Source organism: Rhopilema esculentum, unplaced genomic scaffold (assembly GCF_057945365.1).
Source record: "Rhopilema esculentum isolate cy_ngs unplaced genomic scaffold, ASM5794536v1 HiC_scaffold_36, whole genome shotgun sequence".
NCBI lineage: Eukaryota > Metazoa > Cnidaria > Scyphozoa > Rhizostomeae > Rhizostomatidae > Rhopilema > Rhopilema esculentum.
The window spans coordinates 537,146-555,107 of record NW_028300847.1 but is presented as its reverse complement, the minus strand read 5'-3'; the positions used below and the strand labels follow the sequence as shown (position 1 = coordinate 555,107).

At 37.4% G+C, this 17,962-nt stretch overlaps 1 protein-coding gene across 1 annotated transcript; it reads left to right on the top strand.

Moving 5' to 3' along the window:
* The first annotated feature begins 93 nt into the window (after positions 1-93).
* On the top strand, positions 94-17,832 carry LOC148957182 (caspase-8-like). The gene is made up of 6 exons (XM_089115657.1): positions 94-173; positions 13,542-14,220; positions 14,528-15,026; positions 15,193-15,252; positions 16,729-16,833; positions 17,428-17,832. Exons 2-6 carry the CDS (start codon positions 13,561-13,563, stop codon positions 17,637-17,639), a joined length of 1,536 nt encoding a protein of 511 aa, XP_088971783.1. The 5' UTR covers positions 94-173; positions 13,542-13,560; the 3' UTR covers positions 17,640-17,832.
* The last annotated feature ends 130 nt before the right edge of the window (positions 17,833-17,962 follow it).

Below are 17,962 nucleotides of genomic sequence, written 5' to 3'. Positions count from 1 at the left end.
TTGTTTGCTATTTGAATCAAATTTACAAGCTTGACTTGACTCTTTAGACTAAGAGGAACGTGAAAGTAAGTTGTAGGGGATTTGTTTACGTAGGTCGAGGTTTGAAGAGCTGTCGTCTTGAGCTGACAAGAAAGTTTGATCAAAACCACTATCAAAATCAAAATCAAAATCTGGTGAGTAGATTTAGACAATTTGAGTAATTTTTAAGCGTTTGTTATACGGTTTTCATTGATATTGATATAAGACGAAAACGGGCTGAAAGCGTGTTCTTACCACGGTTGGCAGCTGCAGTTAATTGCAAAGGGTGGTTGAGATTTCTTAAATAATGGGAATAACACTTTTTAGAACAGATTGCTTCAATAAAGAGAAGTAAGGTACAGAAATAGTATTTTCCATGGTGAAATTTTGATCAGTAGTTAATCTTCAACCATCAATCTTCAATCGTTTATTCTTAAAGACTTTGCAACTAATCTGGAGCATTAAGTCAAGACAATTAAAAAAAAAGAAAATAAACTAAGAGGTAGGATTAATGCCGTTTCCACCCAGCGCTCCAGTTTGCTGATTTCTACAAAATGTTGCATTTGGTTTTGGTTCAACAAATCCAAGCAAAGTGTATAGGTAAGCAGGTTTGGCTATTGCTAGAGTGGAAGCGGTGTTAATCATAAACAAGGGATAACAAAAGGCTAACAAAAAAAGGAAAATTTTCTCTAATAAGTCTATACTATGGTCCAGGTGTTGGTGGAGGCCACCTTCACCCACTGACGTGGATGCAACCATTCTGTCACTGATACTTGAATTTGTCTTCTCTCACGCAATTCATAATTTTTTGAAGGTAGGCTATTCCAAATCCAAACTGTTCTTACGAAGAATTGATTTTTGAAGCTTCGGAGTGGATTCATTGAATTGTTTGATATTTGAGCGGATTTCTGGTTGAGGAAAGGACAATTTCTGGAAACGAGATGTTGAGCATGTTGTTTCGAATTTTAATGAAGATTTGAAGGTCATGGATGCAGTGTTGGTGTTGTAGTGGTAGCCAGTTTGATGATTTCATTTCCTGTGTCAACTGAGCGTCTGTACCATAAACGTGACAATTTACTGTGACCCTTGCAGGTCGTCTCTGGACAGCTTCAAAGTTTTTTTGTATGAGGACTCAAACATGCTGATGCATAGTTTAGATGGGGACGGACAATTGTATCGGATGCTGTAACTTTAACACCTGGAGGACACATGTACAAGTTTCGGCGACATAGGTTTAAGATTTTGTGCCTTTGTTTGAGATGTAATTTACGTGCTCATTAAAATTTAGTCTATTATCTATAATCACTCTAAGGTAACTTTCCGACATAGTCTCCTCCAAGCCGTACAAATTTAATTTAGATATATTTCCATCATCAAATGTAGATTTAGCTGACTCAACAACTTTGTCAGAAGAATCGTTTTCCTCTGAGGCTGATGACTGAAACATTTTGTACTCGAAGTTGATCTTTTTAGTTTTTTTGTGGCTTATACGGAGCATTTTGCACTTTTTTACGTTATAAGCCATCTGCCTGGTGATGGCCCATTGTTGTAATTTGAAAAGGTCTTTTTGTAGGAGGTGCGCATCTTCTTTTGATTTGATTGACTCATATATAGTGCAATCATCAGCAAAAAGACGTATTGTGTTATGGAAGGCTTTCCCAATATCGTTGATATACATCGAGAACAACAGAGGGCCCAGTACAGAACCCTGAGGCACTCCAGAAGATACTTTGCCAAAGTTGTACCTTTTACAAAAACTTCCTGAGTTCGGCTGGTTAGGAATCCGCCTATCAATTTGGAAGTCAAATCTGAGATGCCATACATTTAAATTTGGTATAAAAGGCGGTGATGTGGGACAACATCAAATGCTTTGCTGAAATCAAGCAGGAGAACATCCACTTGGCCACTGCCCTGATATAATGTAGATGTCCAATCATTCATAGCCTCAAGTAGTTGTGTTTCCCATGATATCCCTGACCGATAACCATGCTGTTTATTTGTAATAATGTTATATTTATTAACATGAGACCAGATTTTGGGTACAATGCAGTGTTCGATGAGTTTACAAGGGATGGCTGTTAAGTATATCGGTCTGTAGTTGGCTGGAAGGCATTTTGATGCTTTTTTGTCTGTGTACAAACAACTGCATGCTTCCATGCAGAAGGAAGATTTCTCTTATTGTAGGATTGGGTAAATAGATGGTGATTTAATCTTCTTGTCTCAGTTGCTGTCTCTTTAAAGTATCTAGCAGGAAGTTTGTCTTGATTAAAAGCTTTTTCTGGATTGATGCACGAAAATAATTGTATTACTCCTTCAAGACCAAATATGATGTTTTCCATACTGGGGTATTATGGTGACTGTTGGGGTATATATGTTTTCATTGGTGAAAATAGACATAAACTGTTCGTTCAAGGCGTTTGCTTTTTGGAGATCTGTTGATGCTGGGGTCTTGAAAGTAGTTGATAGCGTTGGAATGCCTCTGTTTTCTTTTCTCAAGCTTTTTATGTATGACCGGAATCTTTTAGGGTTGTCTTTCAGGCTTGCACCAACTACATCTTTGATGTAAACGCTAAAGCAGCTAGCCTGGTTTTCAAATACTCTCAACAAGGAAGTTAGTAGTTTTTCCATTTTCAAATTAACTTTAAAGGCATTGAGTCATGGTAAATAGGAAGTGTATACCCAAATTGCAAAAATTACTGAGTCATTATGATAGCTTCGCTTATCTGATTGGCTGTCAAGCAACTGCACACGTGATGTTGTAAGTGCTCTTTGTTCCGCCGTTTCTAAAGGTTCTTTCTTTTTCTCTCTTGCTCTCTACAAAAGATTTCGAAACTTCTTCCCCCATTTGTACCTTTCAAATGCCACAAAGGCTTTTCAAATGCCTTTCGCTTTCGACAAAGAATGTCTGATCACATGAAAACAAACTTATTACATGGAAACAGACAAACCCCTCGCGGAGAACCAGTATGCTTCTTTTCCGTTTTCTCGAAATTTGCTCGAGTTGGCCAAGGAAAGCACCTATAAATCAATAAATGATTTGATAGCACAGCAGAGCTTGTTTGGTTCCGCTGGGGTTACTCCCATTATGACCTAAGAGGGGGGTCCAGTCAGGGTCAAGGAGGGCCAAAGCTGAAATGTTAAAAAATTACCCTCAAATGGTAGTGTTTTTTTACAACTGGTACTTCTTTGACAAATTTCTTCGCCATTGATTGTTGTTGATTCGGGAAAAATTAAATATTGTTCTTTGTCTATAATAAATCGCAAGCTAAACTAAGCCGTTATGTTATTGTCGAGACTGGGCCATTTGGTAGCCATTAGGTAAGACATTCAAACTGACTGGACGCTCCTGTCAGGTCTTCATTGGAGTACCCCTCTTTGGGTGTTTAGTTGAGAAACGGACCAAAAGAGGAAAGGAAAGTCAAGGGTTTTCTGTTAGACAATCTTAGACTCCTAAATTAGACCCCTTTTCTATATTCCAGACAACATTGCGCCTTTTTGTGATAGTCTTCGTTGTTCACATAACACACTACAACGGGGAAAAATGTTTTTCGCCAATTGCCAATTTTTTGGGCTGATAGCTCTTAGGCCGTAAGCTGTGTCAGATTTTGATTTGGTCTCGCTGCCCTCATTCCGGCACTACGTTTAATAAGCATTTTCCTGTGTGTTTTTTCGTGCTGATTACGAATCTTTTTGTTGTCAACTGTAAAAACCTGCAATTCTCTTGGAATTCAACTTCAAACTTCACTATTCCCGCGCTTAAGGTGTATAACATGGAATGCCGAAAGCCGATGCTGCTTAATTATTCTCGGCCCTATCTCACAGTCCGGGTAATACCTAAGTACCAATTGCTTTAAAATAAACATGGCGGTCGGCTAAACAAATTGATCGTTTTTTGATACATTCTTGACATTCTTGCTTTCCAGTAGCGGCACCAAGGGGTAGTATGGACGGTTATCCCCCCCCCCATCCCCTCTTGCAAAACATTGTCCAGATATTCTCCTAAAATTGATGAAAAATGCACTGGGTAGGGGCAGGTCATATTTTTCAAAATTTGTCTATGAAAATGCATCTGGCATAAAAAACAATTAAAATGAGACAGTAAAGGCGTAGTCTCTTGGGTCAGGCCCATTACCCTCCCACTCTGCTACAGCTGGTGCCACCACTGTTTTATTCTTAACGCGTTTATAAAGCTTAAATAGCTGAAATGTTTTTCATAAAATTATTGATTTCAACCTGATTTAAGAAAGTAAAGTACAAAAATCATAAAGGGATGACGTCATTAACTATTCAAAACCTGTATACGAGATTACAGGGCCGCAGAGATAATTTATGGGCCCCGGGTCAGGACAAAAATTAAATTATAAGGCATGCCTAAGGCAGACGCTTCTAGGAGGTATGGGGAATGCTCCCCAGAAATTTCTGAAAATTATGGTTGCTTAAACTGCTAGGGTGGCTATTATGGTTGCTAAAATTGTCATGGTGGCTAAACTGCGCCGGTGGCAATGGTGTAGATAGAGGGGGCCAGAGAGAGCAAAAACACTACTATACTACTATATTGTCGGAAAACCTCTGCTCTTTTCAAAAATCTAACATGATTCTAAGTTTATCTAAATGCTATGTTTTGATGGAAAAAATTTGAATCTAAATAAACATAAGAATATTCAATATATCAAATGATCTTTTTTCAGTTCTGATATCGTTATGTTAAGTTGAAATTTATGTGAAAGATATAGAAGCTTGTTAAATTTTTGTCGGAAAATCCATGGTTCTCACCCCTCCTGTGAATTAGAAAGAAATAGAAAATAACAGGTACAAGATGATACGTTTAAATAACTGAGAATAAAAAACAAGTGGGTTATCGGCACAAGATTTAGGGATATGCGAACGCCATAGTGTAAATCTGTATGACATACATATTGCCCTGTATGTTACCCTGCAATCACATTTCGTAACATTCAGAAGCTTTTGAACTAGCCAACAAAGATGAGAAATTCTTAACAAAAATTTCTTCACGACTTCATGGACCTTTGTCATTATTGTCTCTAATATTATGTTTTGTTAATGTTGATGAGGAGGATGGATTATAACTTAGAAATTTTGTTCAATTGAGTTATTATTTATGGGCCCCCGGGTCAGTGACCCCCCTGACCCCCCTCTCCTCAGCACTGTACGAGAATAACCCGTACAGTATGAACAAGCTTACTCGCATTTGCCAACTGTAAGCTCGTTCATGCTGCTAACTATGGTGTTAACTACAAAAACAGATGGTTTTGACCATAATACATGATGATGTTGTGATGACGTCATCAACCGTTAAAAGGCATCTTCTCAGACACGAAGCGTTTGACAACGCTCTAAGTTGCACGTTTGTATACTAACTTAAAGTGATCTAGCTGGTGAGGGAAGTTTCTGTGTCAAGAAATGTTTTTTAAATAATTTGACTGTATTGATGACGTCATAAAACCTAGAAATTATTGACCCCCGTATCTCACGAGTTGCATGTTTGTCAGAGTGACAACAACTGATTTTATATTAAGTAACACATTATAAACAAGGAAAAACAGTCGTGAAGTTGTGCCCGGATGCGGGCAACGAAAATTGATTTTGGAGCACCTTTTTTGGTCACAGCTTACGGCCTATCTTTATACTGAAGCAAAAAGAAATGGAACCAAATTTGACCCCGTTTCCACTTAAAGGGCCACTCCGGTCTGACAATTTTTATTTCTGAACACGATGTAAGCAGACCTCCTGAAAAGAATCTGTTATTATTTTCTTATATATCTCTTACCGTCTTGAAGTCTTAAACGTCTATAAATTTTTAATTAAGTTGAATTGTTTTTCAACCGTGTTATTGGTGCGCTTCTGATTAACTTCTCAAACAATGTCGGCCTCGTATTTTTGCTGCAAATATCATCGGCTGTCCACGAAAACCTAGCAAAATGGCAAACAGGGCCTAGAAGCGGCATGCCTGTTAGAAGGCCAGACTTTTGTCTGGAATCGATATAAAGAGAGAAGTATCGCTCATCAGTCTTGATATTCTGATCGAATATCAAGTATCTTATCTCACAAATCTGTCTGACAGATCAGTAAAATTGTCAAAGTAGCATATGTTCCAACCCTCCCGATATGACCGGGAGACTCCCGATTTCAGAGCAGTGGCGTAGCGTCTGGGTATTCAAGGTATTCAGTGAATACCCTGAGATTTCTCAGAAAAAATATTGATACGACGTATATTTGTAATAACTAAAAAATGTTTTGGGGCAATTGATTCTGGTTGAATTCATTACCTTCGATATTCTACATTTTGTACAAGTACAAAATATCACGAAATTCATGGAAACAACACTGCGACGCATAGAGAGGCTGGGAGATCTTTGAAGATTGAGCTACTTCATGTTGAATAGAGATCGGTCATGAATACGCAGTGAATACCCTAGACGGTACTTTAACCAATCAAAATGCTCCTTTCCATGAATAATATTTGCCGTTTATCAGCTAAAACAATGGTCCTGTACGCTGAGAAATATGCAGCGTACAGCCTCAAAGTTGGTTCAAAATAGTCTCGTTTTGAGATCGATATAAACAGATAATGGACGTCGGAGCGGTTGGAGTGATGGCGCTGCATCGAAAACAGTAAACATGACTTAATTAAAAAACCATTGCAATGTCCGCATTACTGTTTCATAATCATTCTCTCATTTGACCCCTAATCTTAATCTACCAACAGCAAAGTGGAAAGGTAAGGTAGGCTTCTACATAATACTACACTGACTCAGATCTGTGCCCTCTTGAAATGTCAATTTTGTTATTGCTTGTCAATCAGGGATGCTTCTAATTGTGTTATGAGACGGAATTAAAGTAAATGCAGATAGGCCTGGATAATATCCTTATAGTTGCCTGGTGTATTCAGTTATCTTGTTGGCCTATTTTGTTTGCATTATTCGAGCGCATTTATTTGCATTATCGTGCAGTCTCATCTCATTACCTTCGATTCTTTCAAACATTAACTTGTATTGAAAATATCACGATTAGGCCATGAAGAAAAAGTCTAGACTGCATACCACAAGCTATTTATAACTCGTGTAATGCCCTATGTGAATAATTTCGAAACTTTCGAAAGCCCTTTTGTATTAAGGTATCAAGATTAGGTGTTTACAGTTACTTCCTCTTTACATCAGTGCAAATGTTAGAGGATTCAACAACAACTATTGGGATATATTTCGACCAGCAAAATTTTACTGATTTTCAATGATACGTTTTGATTTGAATTACTTTTGATGAAATGGAATTTTGATGCAATGAATGAGTTCGAAGAGTATATTTGCGTTGGGTCCTTTTAGCAAAGTATCGTTTTCATCATAGTAATGCCCTGACAGTGCAGTACTTGCCAACCGAACCAAAAAGAAAAGTGTTAAAGTAATAGATTAAATGTCAAAAGCTAGTCCTTTTAATCGTCCTATTATCCCTCTATTTTCATCAAGCCCCATTGACCCACACCCTGCCCCACCCTTTTGTTTAATAGAGAATACCCAGTTGAAAAAGTCACGCTACGCCACTGTTTCAGAGGTCATCTCCCGAACTCCCGACAATTAAAAAATCCTCCCGATTTTTGAAAAAAACTTAATAAAAATAAAAAGCTGGTATAAAATAAAGAAGAATCAAGATCACTGTCAACAGTGCAACCTTTTCATAACGGACGAAACGATTCGATGTATTCACAACATTACAATAGTTACGACATCGGATAAAGCCAGACGCCAAACTGTGGAATTGATTGCAAGAAAACATTTCCTATAAAAATATAATTATGATTGTGCACAGTGGCGTTTTTATTCCCAGAACGTTTTCGGCCTCTTCATTTGCCCCCCCCCCTCACTTTCTAAGAAAGTTCTTCGATATTACTGACCTATTGATTACGAAGAACTGTTTTTCTATTAACATATTACAGACAGAGAAATTAAAGAATCCTGAGCCATTTTGAGGCCTCAGAAATGACAAAATGTCAGGAGCTTCCAGGGGCTTCGCCCCCTCAACCCCTACCGTTGTGCTGCCCTGGGCCCGCTGGAGGGCACTCCCCAGACCCCCAGCTCCAATTTTCCGCTCGCGATGTCTCCCGCTTTTCCTTCTCTACAGGTTTGAAGGTATGAGTAGGGCACCGAGAACAGAGACATGATGTTATGTTGACATACTGCAATGGAACTTTGCTTTTGATGCAGTCAGTATTGGCAGGCCAGCTTCCTGATTTTTTTTACAAATGGTATCGAGGCTGAGATGGCACATTAATAACAATTCAACAAATGCACAATACACCAATTTGACTTACGGCCTCATTTTGAAAATTTCCTTCAAACTTAATTGAACGACTTTTTTAATTTAAGCTCATCTTTGGTTTTATCGCCATAATTTTAGGCCGGATAAAATTTTTCATATTGTTTGTGATTGTATTTTAGATTTTACTGAGAAATTAAGTTAGAACACTTTTAAGGGGTTTGAAAATTGCCTCCAAACTTAATTGTACGACTTTTTTAATTTAAGCTCATCTTTGGTTTTATCGCCATAATTTTAGGCCTGATAAAATTTTTCATATTGTTTGTGATTGTATTTTAGATTTTACTGAGAAATTAAGTTAGAGCACTTGTAAGGGGTTTGACCGCAGAAATCATTCTAAGTGAGACTTAAACCCCTTAGTCACCAATCACGGTCAAATCCCTTATATATCCAAAAATGCATGAGGAGTTTTAACGCCTTGATTAATCGATCCCAAACAGTATACATAATTCAACAAAATCCAATTTATGGAATGTGCGAGACTGCGAATTTGGCCAACTGAAAGATTCTCTGATCAAGGATATGATTATATTGGGACAAATGACAAAATCCGACAAGAACGCCTGCTAAGAGAGCCTGACATAGACTTAGACCAGGCAATTAAACTAGGCCAAGCAGCTGAGGCTACACGCAAACATGCACAAATTATCCAAGCTTAAAGCGATGAAAAACCCACTTCTGCAGTCACCAAAACAGGTAAAGACAGAAAAGCTTCACATCATATCAAAGGGCAAAGTGCGTCAAAAATTCAGCAATGCATGTTCTGCTACTCACACAACAGGGGCAACTACCTGCATTTAACAAACACTGCAACACTTGTAGTAGGAGAAGACACTTTTCAACCTGCTGTAGCCAAAAAAGAGTAATAGCCATCAAAAAAGATGACTCTGAGCCTGAAGACCTTAAAAATCATTTTGTTGGCGCCGATCATCAAGACTGTTCACCAGCTCCACCAACCCTCAATCTGGATCAAGGCGCTTACATTGTGAACACCCTCTGAAAATACGAATGGTTTGTTCCCATCGAAACAAATGGATCAATCATTCCATACAAGATAGATACAGGTGCCCAATTCAATATTCTTTCTAAGGCTGACTTCCGGCGCATTAAGCAAAAATCTCCACTCCACAAGTCAACTATAAAACTATCAGCATACAGTGAATCGCCATTTTCAGTTGTTGGAAATTTTGTTCTTAACTTGAATCACAAAGGCAAATACTATCACGTACTCTTCGGAATTGTTGACATAGAAGCAACTACCATCCTAGGTCTCACCACTTGTTCCCTTCTAAACCTTGTCAAGCGTGTTTTGCAGGTTCATGACAATATGTATGCCATCATCATCCAGCAATTTCTAGATTGTTTTGGTGAAATCGGAAAGTTTCCTGGCATACACCACATCACCGTAGATTCAGCTGTGCCTCCAGTTGTACATCCGCCTCGCAAATTGCCAATTGCCTTGAGAGGCAAGCTAGACAAGACAAGGAGCTCAAAAGGATGGTAAAAATGGGTATGATCAAGCCAGTTCAAGACCCAACTGACTGGGTCAGCATTTTTGTCGTCGTAGAAAAACCCAATGGAAAGCTTCAATTATGCTTAGACCTAAAGGATTATAATAAGGCAATAAAACACCATCATTTCCATCTTCCTATAACTGATGAAATTCTTGAGCAATGCCCAGCTCTTTAACAAGTGTTTTTTTATCATCAATCAAAACTTAAAGAGAGAAACAACTTACTTTATTTGCACCATGCAGTGGGGAAGGACATATAGTCATCTGGTCCCGACTACAGATGGTGCTTGCAATTCAACAGAACTACAATAGTCAATAATAAGTTTATCTCACATTAGGTGTCGGAAGAAATCGGTTATAAATCTAAGTTCTGAACTGTCATTAGGCAGTCTAGAATGCCCAAAAATTTTGGAGGAAAGTTCAAGAAAAATCTATTGTGTGACAAACTTACTCAAAGTTAATGATTAGATAAACAAAATACAGTAAATAAGACGGGTCGGGCGCTGCTGGAAGTTATTTCAGTTTTCTCTAGCCTTCCAGTTGACAAAATGAATGATATTATTGCCTCCAAAATCAACTTTTTCGTAATATTGTTGAGCCGTGGATTACCAAAAAGGAGTAGTTCACATAGGACCTCAGAGTTAAAATTATCAAGCTCAAGACCTGGGATTTCTGAAAGCTGATCAAAGAGATCGTTACGCATCTGGTTCTACATGGGGTAATGCAGGAGAAAATTATCATTGTCCTCAATGCCTGTATTGCACGTGCAGATGGGACTCAAAGATTCAAAGTTGTCCCGAAACTTGTGCTCGCGTAGGGGATTGAATCTACCCCGGAGCATAGTTACATCTCACACCACGTGTGTCGCAAATTTTTTAATTACTTTGTTGCCCAGAGAAGTCTTCATTTTGGGCGTTCTGTGCATGATTTAGGCCATGTGACTGCAGTGGGTCCTTCTTTGTCACTAAACTTGATCCTTAGCCCAACCCCAGATTCAAATTTGTGCCCGCTGCCTCTGTCCGATTCAATAGTGCGATTCAATGCTTGAAACTTTCAAGTTGTTGAAAAAACTACTATTTAATAACAACTAAAGAATACCAAATTTGAACCATGTTTGTATATCATACATCATATATGCGATGACACTAGGCTGATAAAATCGCCCATAAGCAGTGGCGAAATGGATTAAGGTTACCTTTAATTTAAAAACTAAGGAGCCCGAAAATTTGCTCTAAGTTATTTTACTCTGAAGCTAGTGTTCTGGATATAATAAACGAGTAGCCTGTATGAATCATCAGTGTAATTGAATAAAATGTCTTTTGATTAGTATTATATGTTTTGTCTACCGTATTTCCTCGAAAATAGGCCGACTCTCGAAAATAAACCAATTCAAAATAGCTTGATATTTTACCGAACCACGATCGATAAGGTCAAATGTTAGGATTACATAACTTTTCCATTTATATTCGCATTCTTAGTCAAAACTTATATATGAAATTTTGGATTCAAGTTGCAAAAATCAATTTCCCTTCTAGAGACACATACTTTTATATAACCACGATATATAGATAGGGCGCAAAAATCGTCTTGGCCATCCCAGGGGAAACATAGCCACCCCACCACTGAATGTTGCACTTTTCTCCCTGGTGGAGAAAAGTGATCTTTTCTTGTCCATTCCCTGCCCAAAACCTAAAACTGCTTGCACCTTGAGCTAATCAAGCTATATCTAAGGTTTTGGGTTTTTATTTTGGTTAGGGGAAGCAACTTGTGCCGATGCACCAACGGCCCAATGTTGCTCCCTGTGGTGAGGGAATGTAGCCTCAAGACCTGATTTGATAAGGGACGTGGCAACGTCTTCTGAGAGAGCTACTTTTCATCAAAGAGAAAATATTCCTCTGTTGATATTTTCCTAAGTAGAAAATCAATGATAATTAATTAACACCAACTATTTACAGTATACAATATATAATAAAATGGAAAAGGTTAAAGAATTTCAAGTTACGTAAAAATGTAGCATGTGCAGTTGTTGTCATCCCAGCAACGTATTTCTTTTTAGAGTTTCATCAGAAATGTCGTCAGTTTTTGGTCACCGTTAAGAGCATTCCAAAACAGACAGGGAATTATAAACAGACAAAACAGACACCGCTAAATGACAGGGAATTTATTCCGCAGTGCTGAGAATTTACTGAAGGGATTTTACATAGTCCCTTTGTACGAAGGTTGTAGGGAACATCTTTCTTAACAAAAAAATTCCCACATGTACTCTGGATTGAGATATTTGAATGATTTGTAGATTTCAACCATGAGGATTTGTAGGTTCTTTTTGTGTGTCGTCTTTATTTTACCTCTATCTAAATGTTCCTCAAATGTGGATTTATAGTCTTCGTATAAAGTTTTGAGTTCACGCTTGTGAGTCCTATTAATTTCATTATTTGTAACTCTGCTATAAATAGCCAGATCCGAGGGCAATATGATAAATTCGACATGACTAGAGAGTTTAAAAGCAACTTTTGTTCTCTTAGATATGGTTTAATCTTCCAAACGCATATAGTTTAGGGTTGACCCACACGAGTTTCAAATTTGAGTGAGTTGTCGATGTTAGCACCTAGAAATTTTACTTCTTCGCTTGATAGAGTCAATTGGCCATTTATGTTAAGGCATAGTTTATTTTTGCTCCTGAGTCCCAAGAACATTATATGAAATTTTGACGGATTGGCACTCATGCCGTTCAGTAAACCATTGCATTAATCCCTGTATGTCATCCTCTAGTTTAATCATGACTACATCTACAGACGTATTACACACGTAAATTGTGGTGTCATCAGCAAAGATATAAATCTCTGATTCATATAGAATAGGTCGTTTATGAAGAAGTTTAACAATAGGGGCCCAAGAACAGACCCCTGTGGTACACCAATAAGGATATGCTTTTGTGAGCTAAAAGAAGAGCCTATTTTTATCCTTTGTGTTCGGTTTGTCAGGTAACTAAAGACTAGTTTTAGAGCATTTTTCTTGAACCCATAGGCCTCTAATTTTGCAATCAACAGTTTGTGGAGTATACAATCGTATGGTTTTGATAGATTCGTTAGGATTGCCCCTACTGTTCCTGACATATCAAGACACTTTTTCCAAGTCTCAATAACTTGAAACAAGGCATGTAAAACGAGTAAAGATTTCCGGAAAAAAAATTCACCACAACTCTTAACTCTCGACTAACTACTTCTAACTTTATCAATTTATGAAAATCTCAGAAAAATATTGGACTGAAGTGGCCCTTTAAGTAAAAAGAACGGAACTTTCAGTGGAGACATGCACAGTAGCGGCAATGACATCTGACACTTTCAGAAAGCGTTGCCCCAACCCCGGGTTAGGCCCCTTTTTTGTAACCAAAAAGTTTCATTCCTGACCGTTTTTACGCTAGAAAAAACAAGCACGATTTGGGAATAGATAAAAAGATTTTCGCCTTTTAGCGAAACCAGAGAAGAACGGAACCGTCCCCAAACTAGCACGGAACCAAGATGCCTAGTGTAAACGCTTATCTTCGCTTTTTCACGCACGGAGCCAAAGAGTTTCGTTCTATTTTTATTGTAAAATAGGTCTTAAATCTTTATCTAACTTGGTATAATGATTATGAAGTTTTTTTATGATGGCGATTGATGTGTTGATTCCATTTTACCTCTAGATTCTGACATCAGTTTGTAATGGAGGATTCGACTGAGTTAAAAAACGGCATAGACCATTACCAAAGTCATCAATACAAAAAGGCACAAATTGCCCTTGCCAAAGCAGTTGAAACTGCCATGCGCGATAACGACGAGGAAACACTTACTAAAGCATTGCTTTGGCTTGCTAGAGCTTTGGCAGGAGAAAATGACTTCTTGGATGCAGTAAAGTGCCTTGCAAGAAGTCTGGCGCACGTAGTGAGAGTTGGAGATTGTGATTTTAAGCTTGAGATTGCACTCGAGCTTGGCGTTACCTACACGTCGTGGAAAAAAACGGACGATGCGATTAGAACATTGTCCAATGTTCACAATTATTTGAATAAGCTTGAAAATTATCCAAATGACTGGATGAAACAGCTTGAAACCAAAACATGCTATTTTCTTATAATAGCATTTTACATTCATGTTCAATCTCAGTGCCCAATTGAAGATAAGGAAATGGATATCAGGTCACTTCTTTTGTCAGTCAAGGATAAAGACCTTCGAAAAAAAGCTGCTCTTTACTCTTCTCTTGTCTGCATTAAATTGGAGAAATTCAACTTGGCCATTCACTGCCTAAATGGCGTCTCCTTCGAAAGCATTAAAACACTGCAGCAAGCCACGTCAATTATTATGGCATATGCAAAGAGAAAGTGCAGTGTAAGTTAGTAAAGTTAAATCATAGATTGCTTTATTAGGAAATAAGGCAAACCGGGATTAAGGTTGCTCATTGTACTTGTTGCACATTCAAATGTACTGCAAAGATAGTAAAAAGTATACCAGTTTTATTGTATTACTACTGCCCTGCAATATTTGAGTTTTTTGGCCGACTCCGAATTGAAATAATTTTTCCAAATTTAGAACTGAACCGCAAAGATTGGAAAAAGGTTATCATTGCTTGAAAAATAGCAACAAAATAAAGTTGAACAAACTAAAATTGATATTTGTTCTTCAAATTTTTTCCCAGACCTATTTCTTTAAGTCAAAAAACTGCGGAAAATGCATAATACTATCAAACAGAAATTCTATCGACGGTGATGTTCGTGCTGGAACAAGAAAAGACGAGGATACATTGTGTGAAACTTTCAAGAAGCTTGGATTCTCGACATCAATTTATCCTAACATGGATGCGAATATGCTTGTGAGCGAGTTGGAAGACACTGCGAATAACTCGCAACTGAATCACGATGCACTTGCGTGCTGCATACTGTGTCATGGGTCGTTGGGCGGGATCAAGAGTTGGGATAACAGATTTATTGCTGAGCAGGAGTTGAGAAGGGTATTCAACAGCAGACGTTGTCCTAAATTGCGGGGAAAGCCTAAATTATTCTTCATTCAAGCATGCAGAGAAGACAAACCGACGCAGACAAGAAGCTACATAAACGAAACGAATGAGTTCGATTCTGCGTATTTTGATGATACTGATTATAAAAGGGTAGAACCAGATGGCCCATATTCAAGGGAGGGTACGAATAATTTTATAATGCATTTTTATAGCTTTCCTGCTACTCATAAATGAAAAAGGTTTGCAACGTAAGGGAAAATGCTTCTTTTTTTAGTATTATTTGCTACTCTAATCTTATGTTTTTATATATTAAGGCAGCTTTTGATCTGTATTCTTTTTCTTTCCAGAGTTTCCTGTCAGAATTTTAAGCACAGCAGACTTTGAGTTCTTGGAGCCATGTGTTAAAGGTAAATGACCGATTGTTAACTTAAAAGCGAAAGTTAAGAGTGTGCTCCAAGTACTTGTTTGAGTTTTTTAGATGTTCAAGTTTCATGTACAAGTACTTCAAGATTTGTAAAGGTGCTGAACTGTCAAGTATTCATGGCAAAAATTTGTTCTTGCAAAGCTATTGCAGCATGAAAAAGACCATTTATTCTTGGTGTCTTGAATGTTTTCCTCCGCATTTCTAAAGAGCTTCAGGTCTTTGGCTTCCCAATGACTGTTTTTAAATCAAGGCATTTGCCTATCGTTTGCGCTGAAACTTTTTCAACATGTGATATGATAATATATTTATTCCTAACAGACAGGGATTCCACCCCTACCGTCAAACATCATTCTGCATTAAGTAATGTTAAAACATTGCAAAATGTAATGTAAAATGTAAAAGAATGTAAATGTCGTTCGAAGATTTTACTGATGTTTTCTGTCAGTATTACTAATAGTGGGCTGAATCAGTTTTAGTTATTTGAAATTTCTGATTTCATCAAGCAGTAGCAAGGACATCAAAGTTTAGAGTGACAAGATACAGATGTCCCTACTTTTGGAAAAGTACCCTATTTCAAGCAGTATCATTATAAGAACTTTTGTCTAAAACAAAGTGCCTTTTTCAACCAGTGCCCCTCCAAGTTTGAACGTCTTTTGACGTGCGTAAAGAACGGTGTTACAAAAGCAGCTCCAGTTAGTTGATGCTTTTGCCTTTGGCTGCTCTTCCCATGCCAAAGCTAATTGTTTGATGGTTGATGAGTTAGTTCGATAAACAGTCAAGAGAAGTAGCTGAAAGATTATGTAACCGTTTTTCCATGATTCAGTTTCCCACTAACTCAAAGCAAGTTTTTCTGTATTTTCTACTTTTCTTCTGTAGGGTTACAGAAACAGATCCAATTTTCGTATTACAGAAATTAATATAATAACTTTAAAATATTTGATGTAAAAAACTACTAGACATCTAGCATGAAATTTGAATCCATATTAAACACAAAAGTGTATATATTTTTTACTTTGACAGTATATTTCTACTAGCTTCATCAAGATTGTGCCGTGTGCGCTATGCATTAGAAAGTCTGAAAGAAACATGCTATACGACCTTCGTATTATCTTCGAGCGAGTTCAGAAGTACACAGTAAAGTATTGAATAGAAAGCATAAACCAATATCCAACAGTATTGCCAACAGGCTGGCTTGCACATTGGTATATTTCTTGTAGCTATTGTATATTTTAAAGAAGCCATTTTTGTTTTCTTGCAAGAAAGGTACTGACGTACTCTTTTCATGTTGTTATTTTAGCTTATCTCCCTCAACTTATCAATTCCCGCATATTTTCTTTGTTACATCTTTTTCCCTTCATTATACCTGGTTCATAATGCTGACAATAATTTTTTGATTTCAGTTCAAGCAGAATATTTGAAGCTTTTCCTTCATTCACTAAGTTGCACTGTTGAATTGTAGAGCAAGTAGCAAAGGATATAATGGAGCTTCAAGAATATTTTTACAATGCCAGTGAAAGTCTCCCTGACGATAGTGACTACTTTATTGGTCATGCAACAACGCCAGGTAAGGCTTTGTATCAAGATAATGGCAAAAATCAAAATGTCCGAAACATTTTCATTGGCTACGTTAAAAATGCTTTTTTGGAGATTCTGCGTGACTGTTGAAGATGGTGATCAAAATACATTAGAATTAGATTAATTGAACATCGATTTTTTCCAGCCTGGAAACATTTTCCTACTGAAATCAGGCTTTAGGATAACGATCTGTGAAGAAGAAAAGTGATCAGTAATTTTTCATGATTTACTGTTTTACTTAAACGAGTTTCCTGGAGCATTTTTTTATGGTTTTGTGGAGGTATTCATTCAAAGGGATATAAAAAACAAGTGCTTTCTTACCATGCTATGCGTTTGAGAATAATTTGACTACAAGTATTGACAGTGATATATGTAAAAGAACTTTTGAATAGCAATATATTCTAAATCGAAATTTTAATCGTAAGGATTTCTTTGTCCGTCAACTAGGATTGCTTAATCATTACAATCTCCAAGTTTGTTCTTCTTAAAGTTATTTCTTTTCAATTAAGGTGCATTTCTTGAAAGAACTCTTATACAGTTAGTTCAATTACCTGCAGAATGCTTTATCAACTTACCATTTTAGGAAAACTGGCTGTTCGTGATCCGAAGCGAGGCTCGTGGTTCATTCAAACTCTTTGTGAACACATCGATAAATATGCAAACCTAAACACATTGCCGGAAATTTTCACAATGGTTCAATGTAAAATAGCAGAGGAAGAAGCGTACAAGGTAATACCTGAGATGAGTTCCACATTGCGAAAGAAGCTGAGTCTATCTGACACCACCAATTTGTGAAGCAACAAATTTTCCATATCGTTGAATAGACACAATAAGTAGAGATAAGCTTTGACAAATATAAGCATGTATAATCTCGTGTTTCATCATTTTTGCTTTCCACTGGTTCTTTTTATCGCTTTGCTAGATAGCTGAAAAAATGTCAACCATTCTGCACTAAACATCGTACCCGATGATAAGCTAATGAGTGAAATCGTGTTATCTTATTCTGTATTGCCGCTTCTTATGTTTGGCATTTGGCTAATAATCAGCTTTTCTGCCCTTCAAACGGCTTCTCTTATTGGTCAAATGGCCTGGTCCTTCAAGTTAGGGGTATTGAAAGA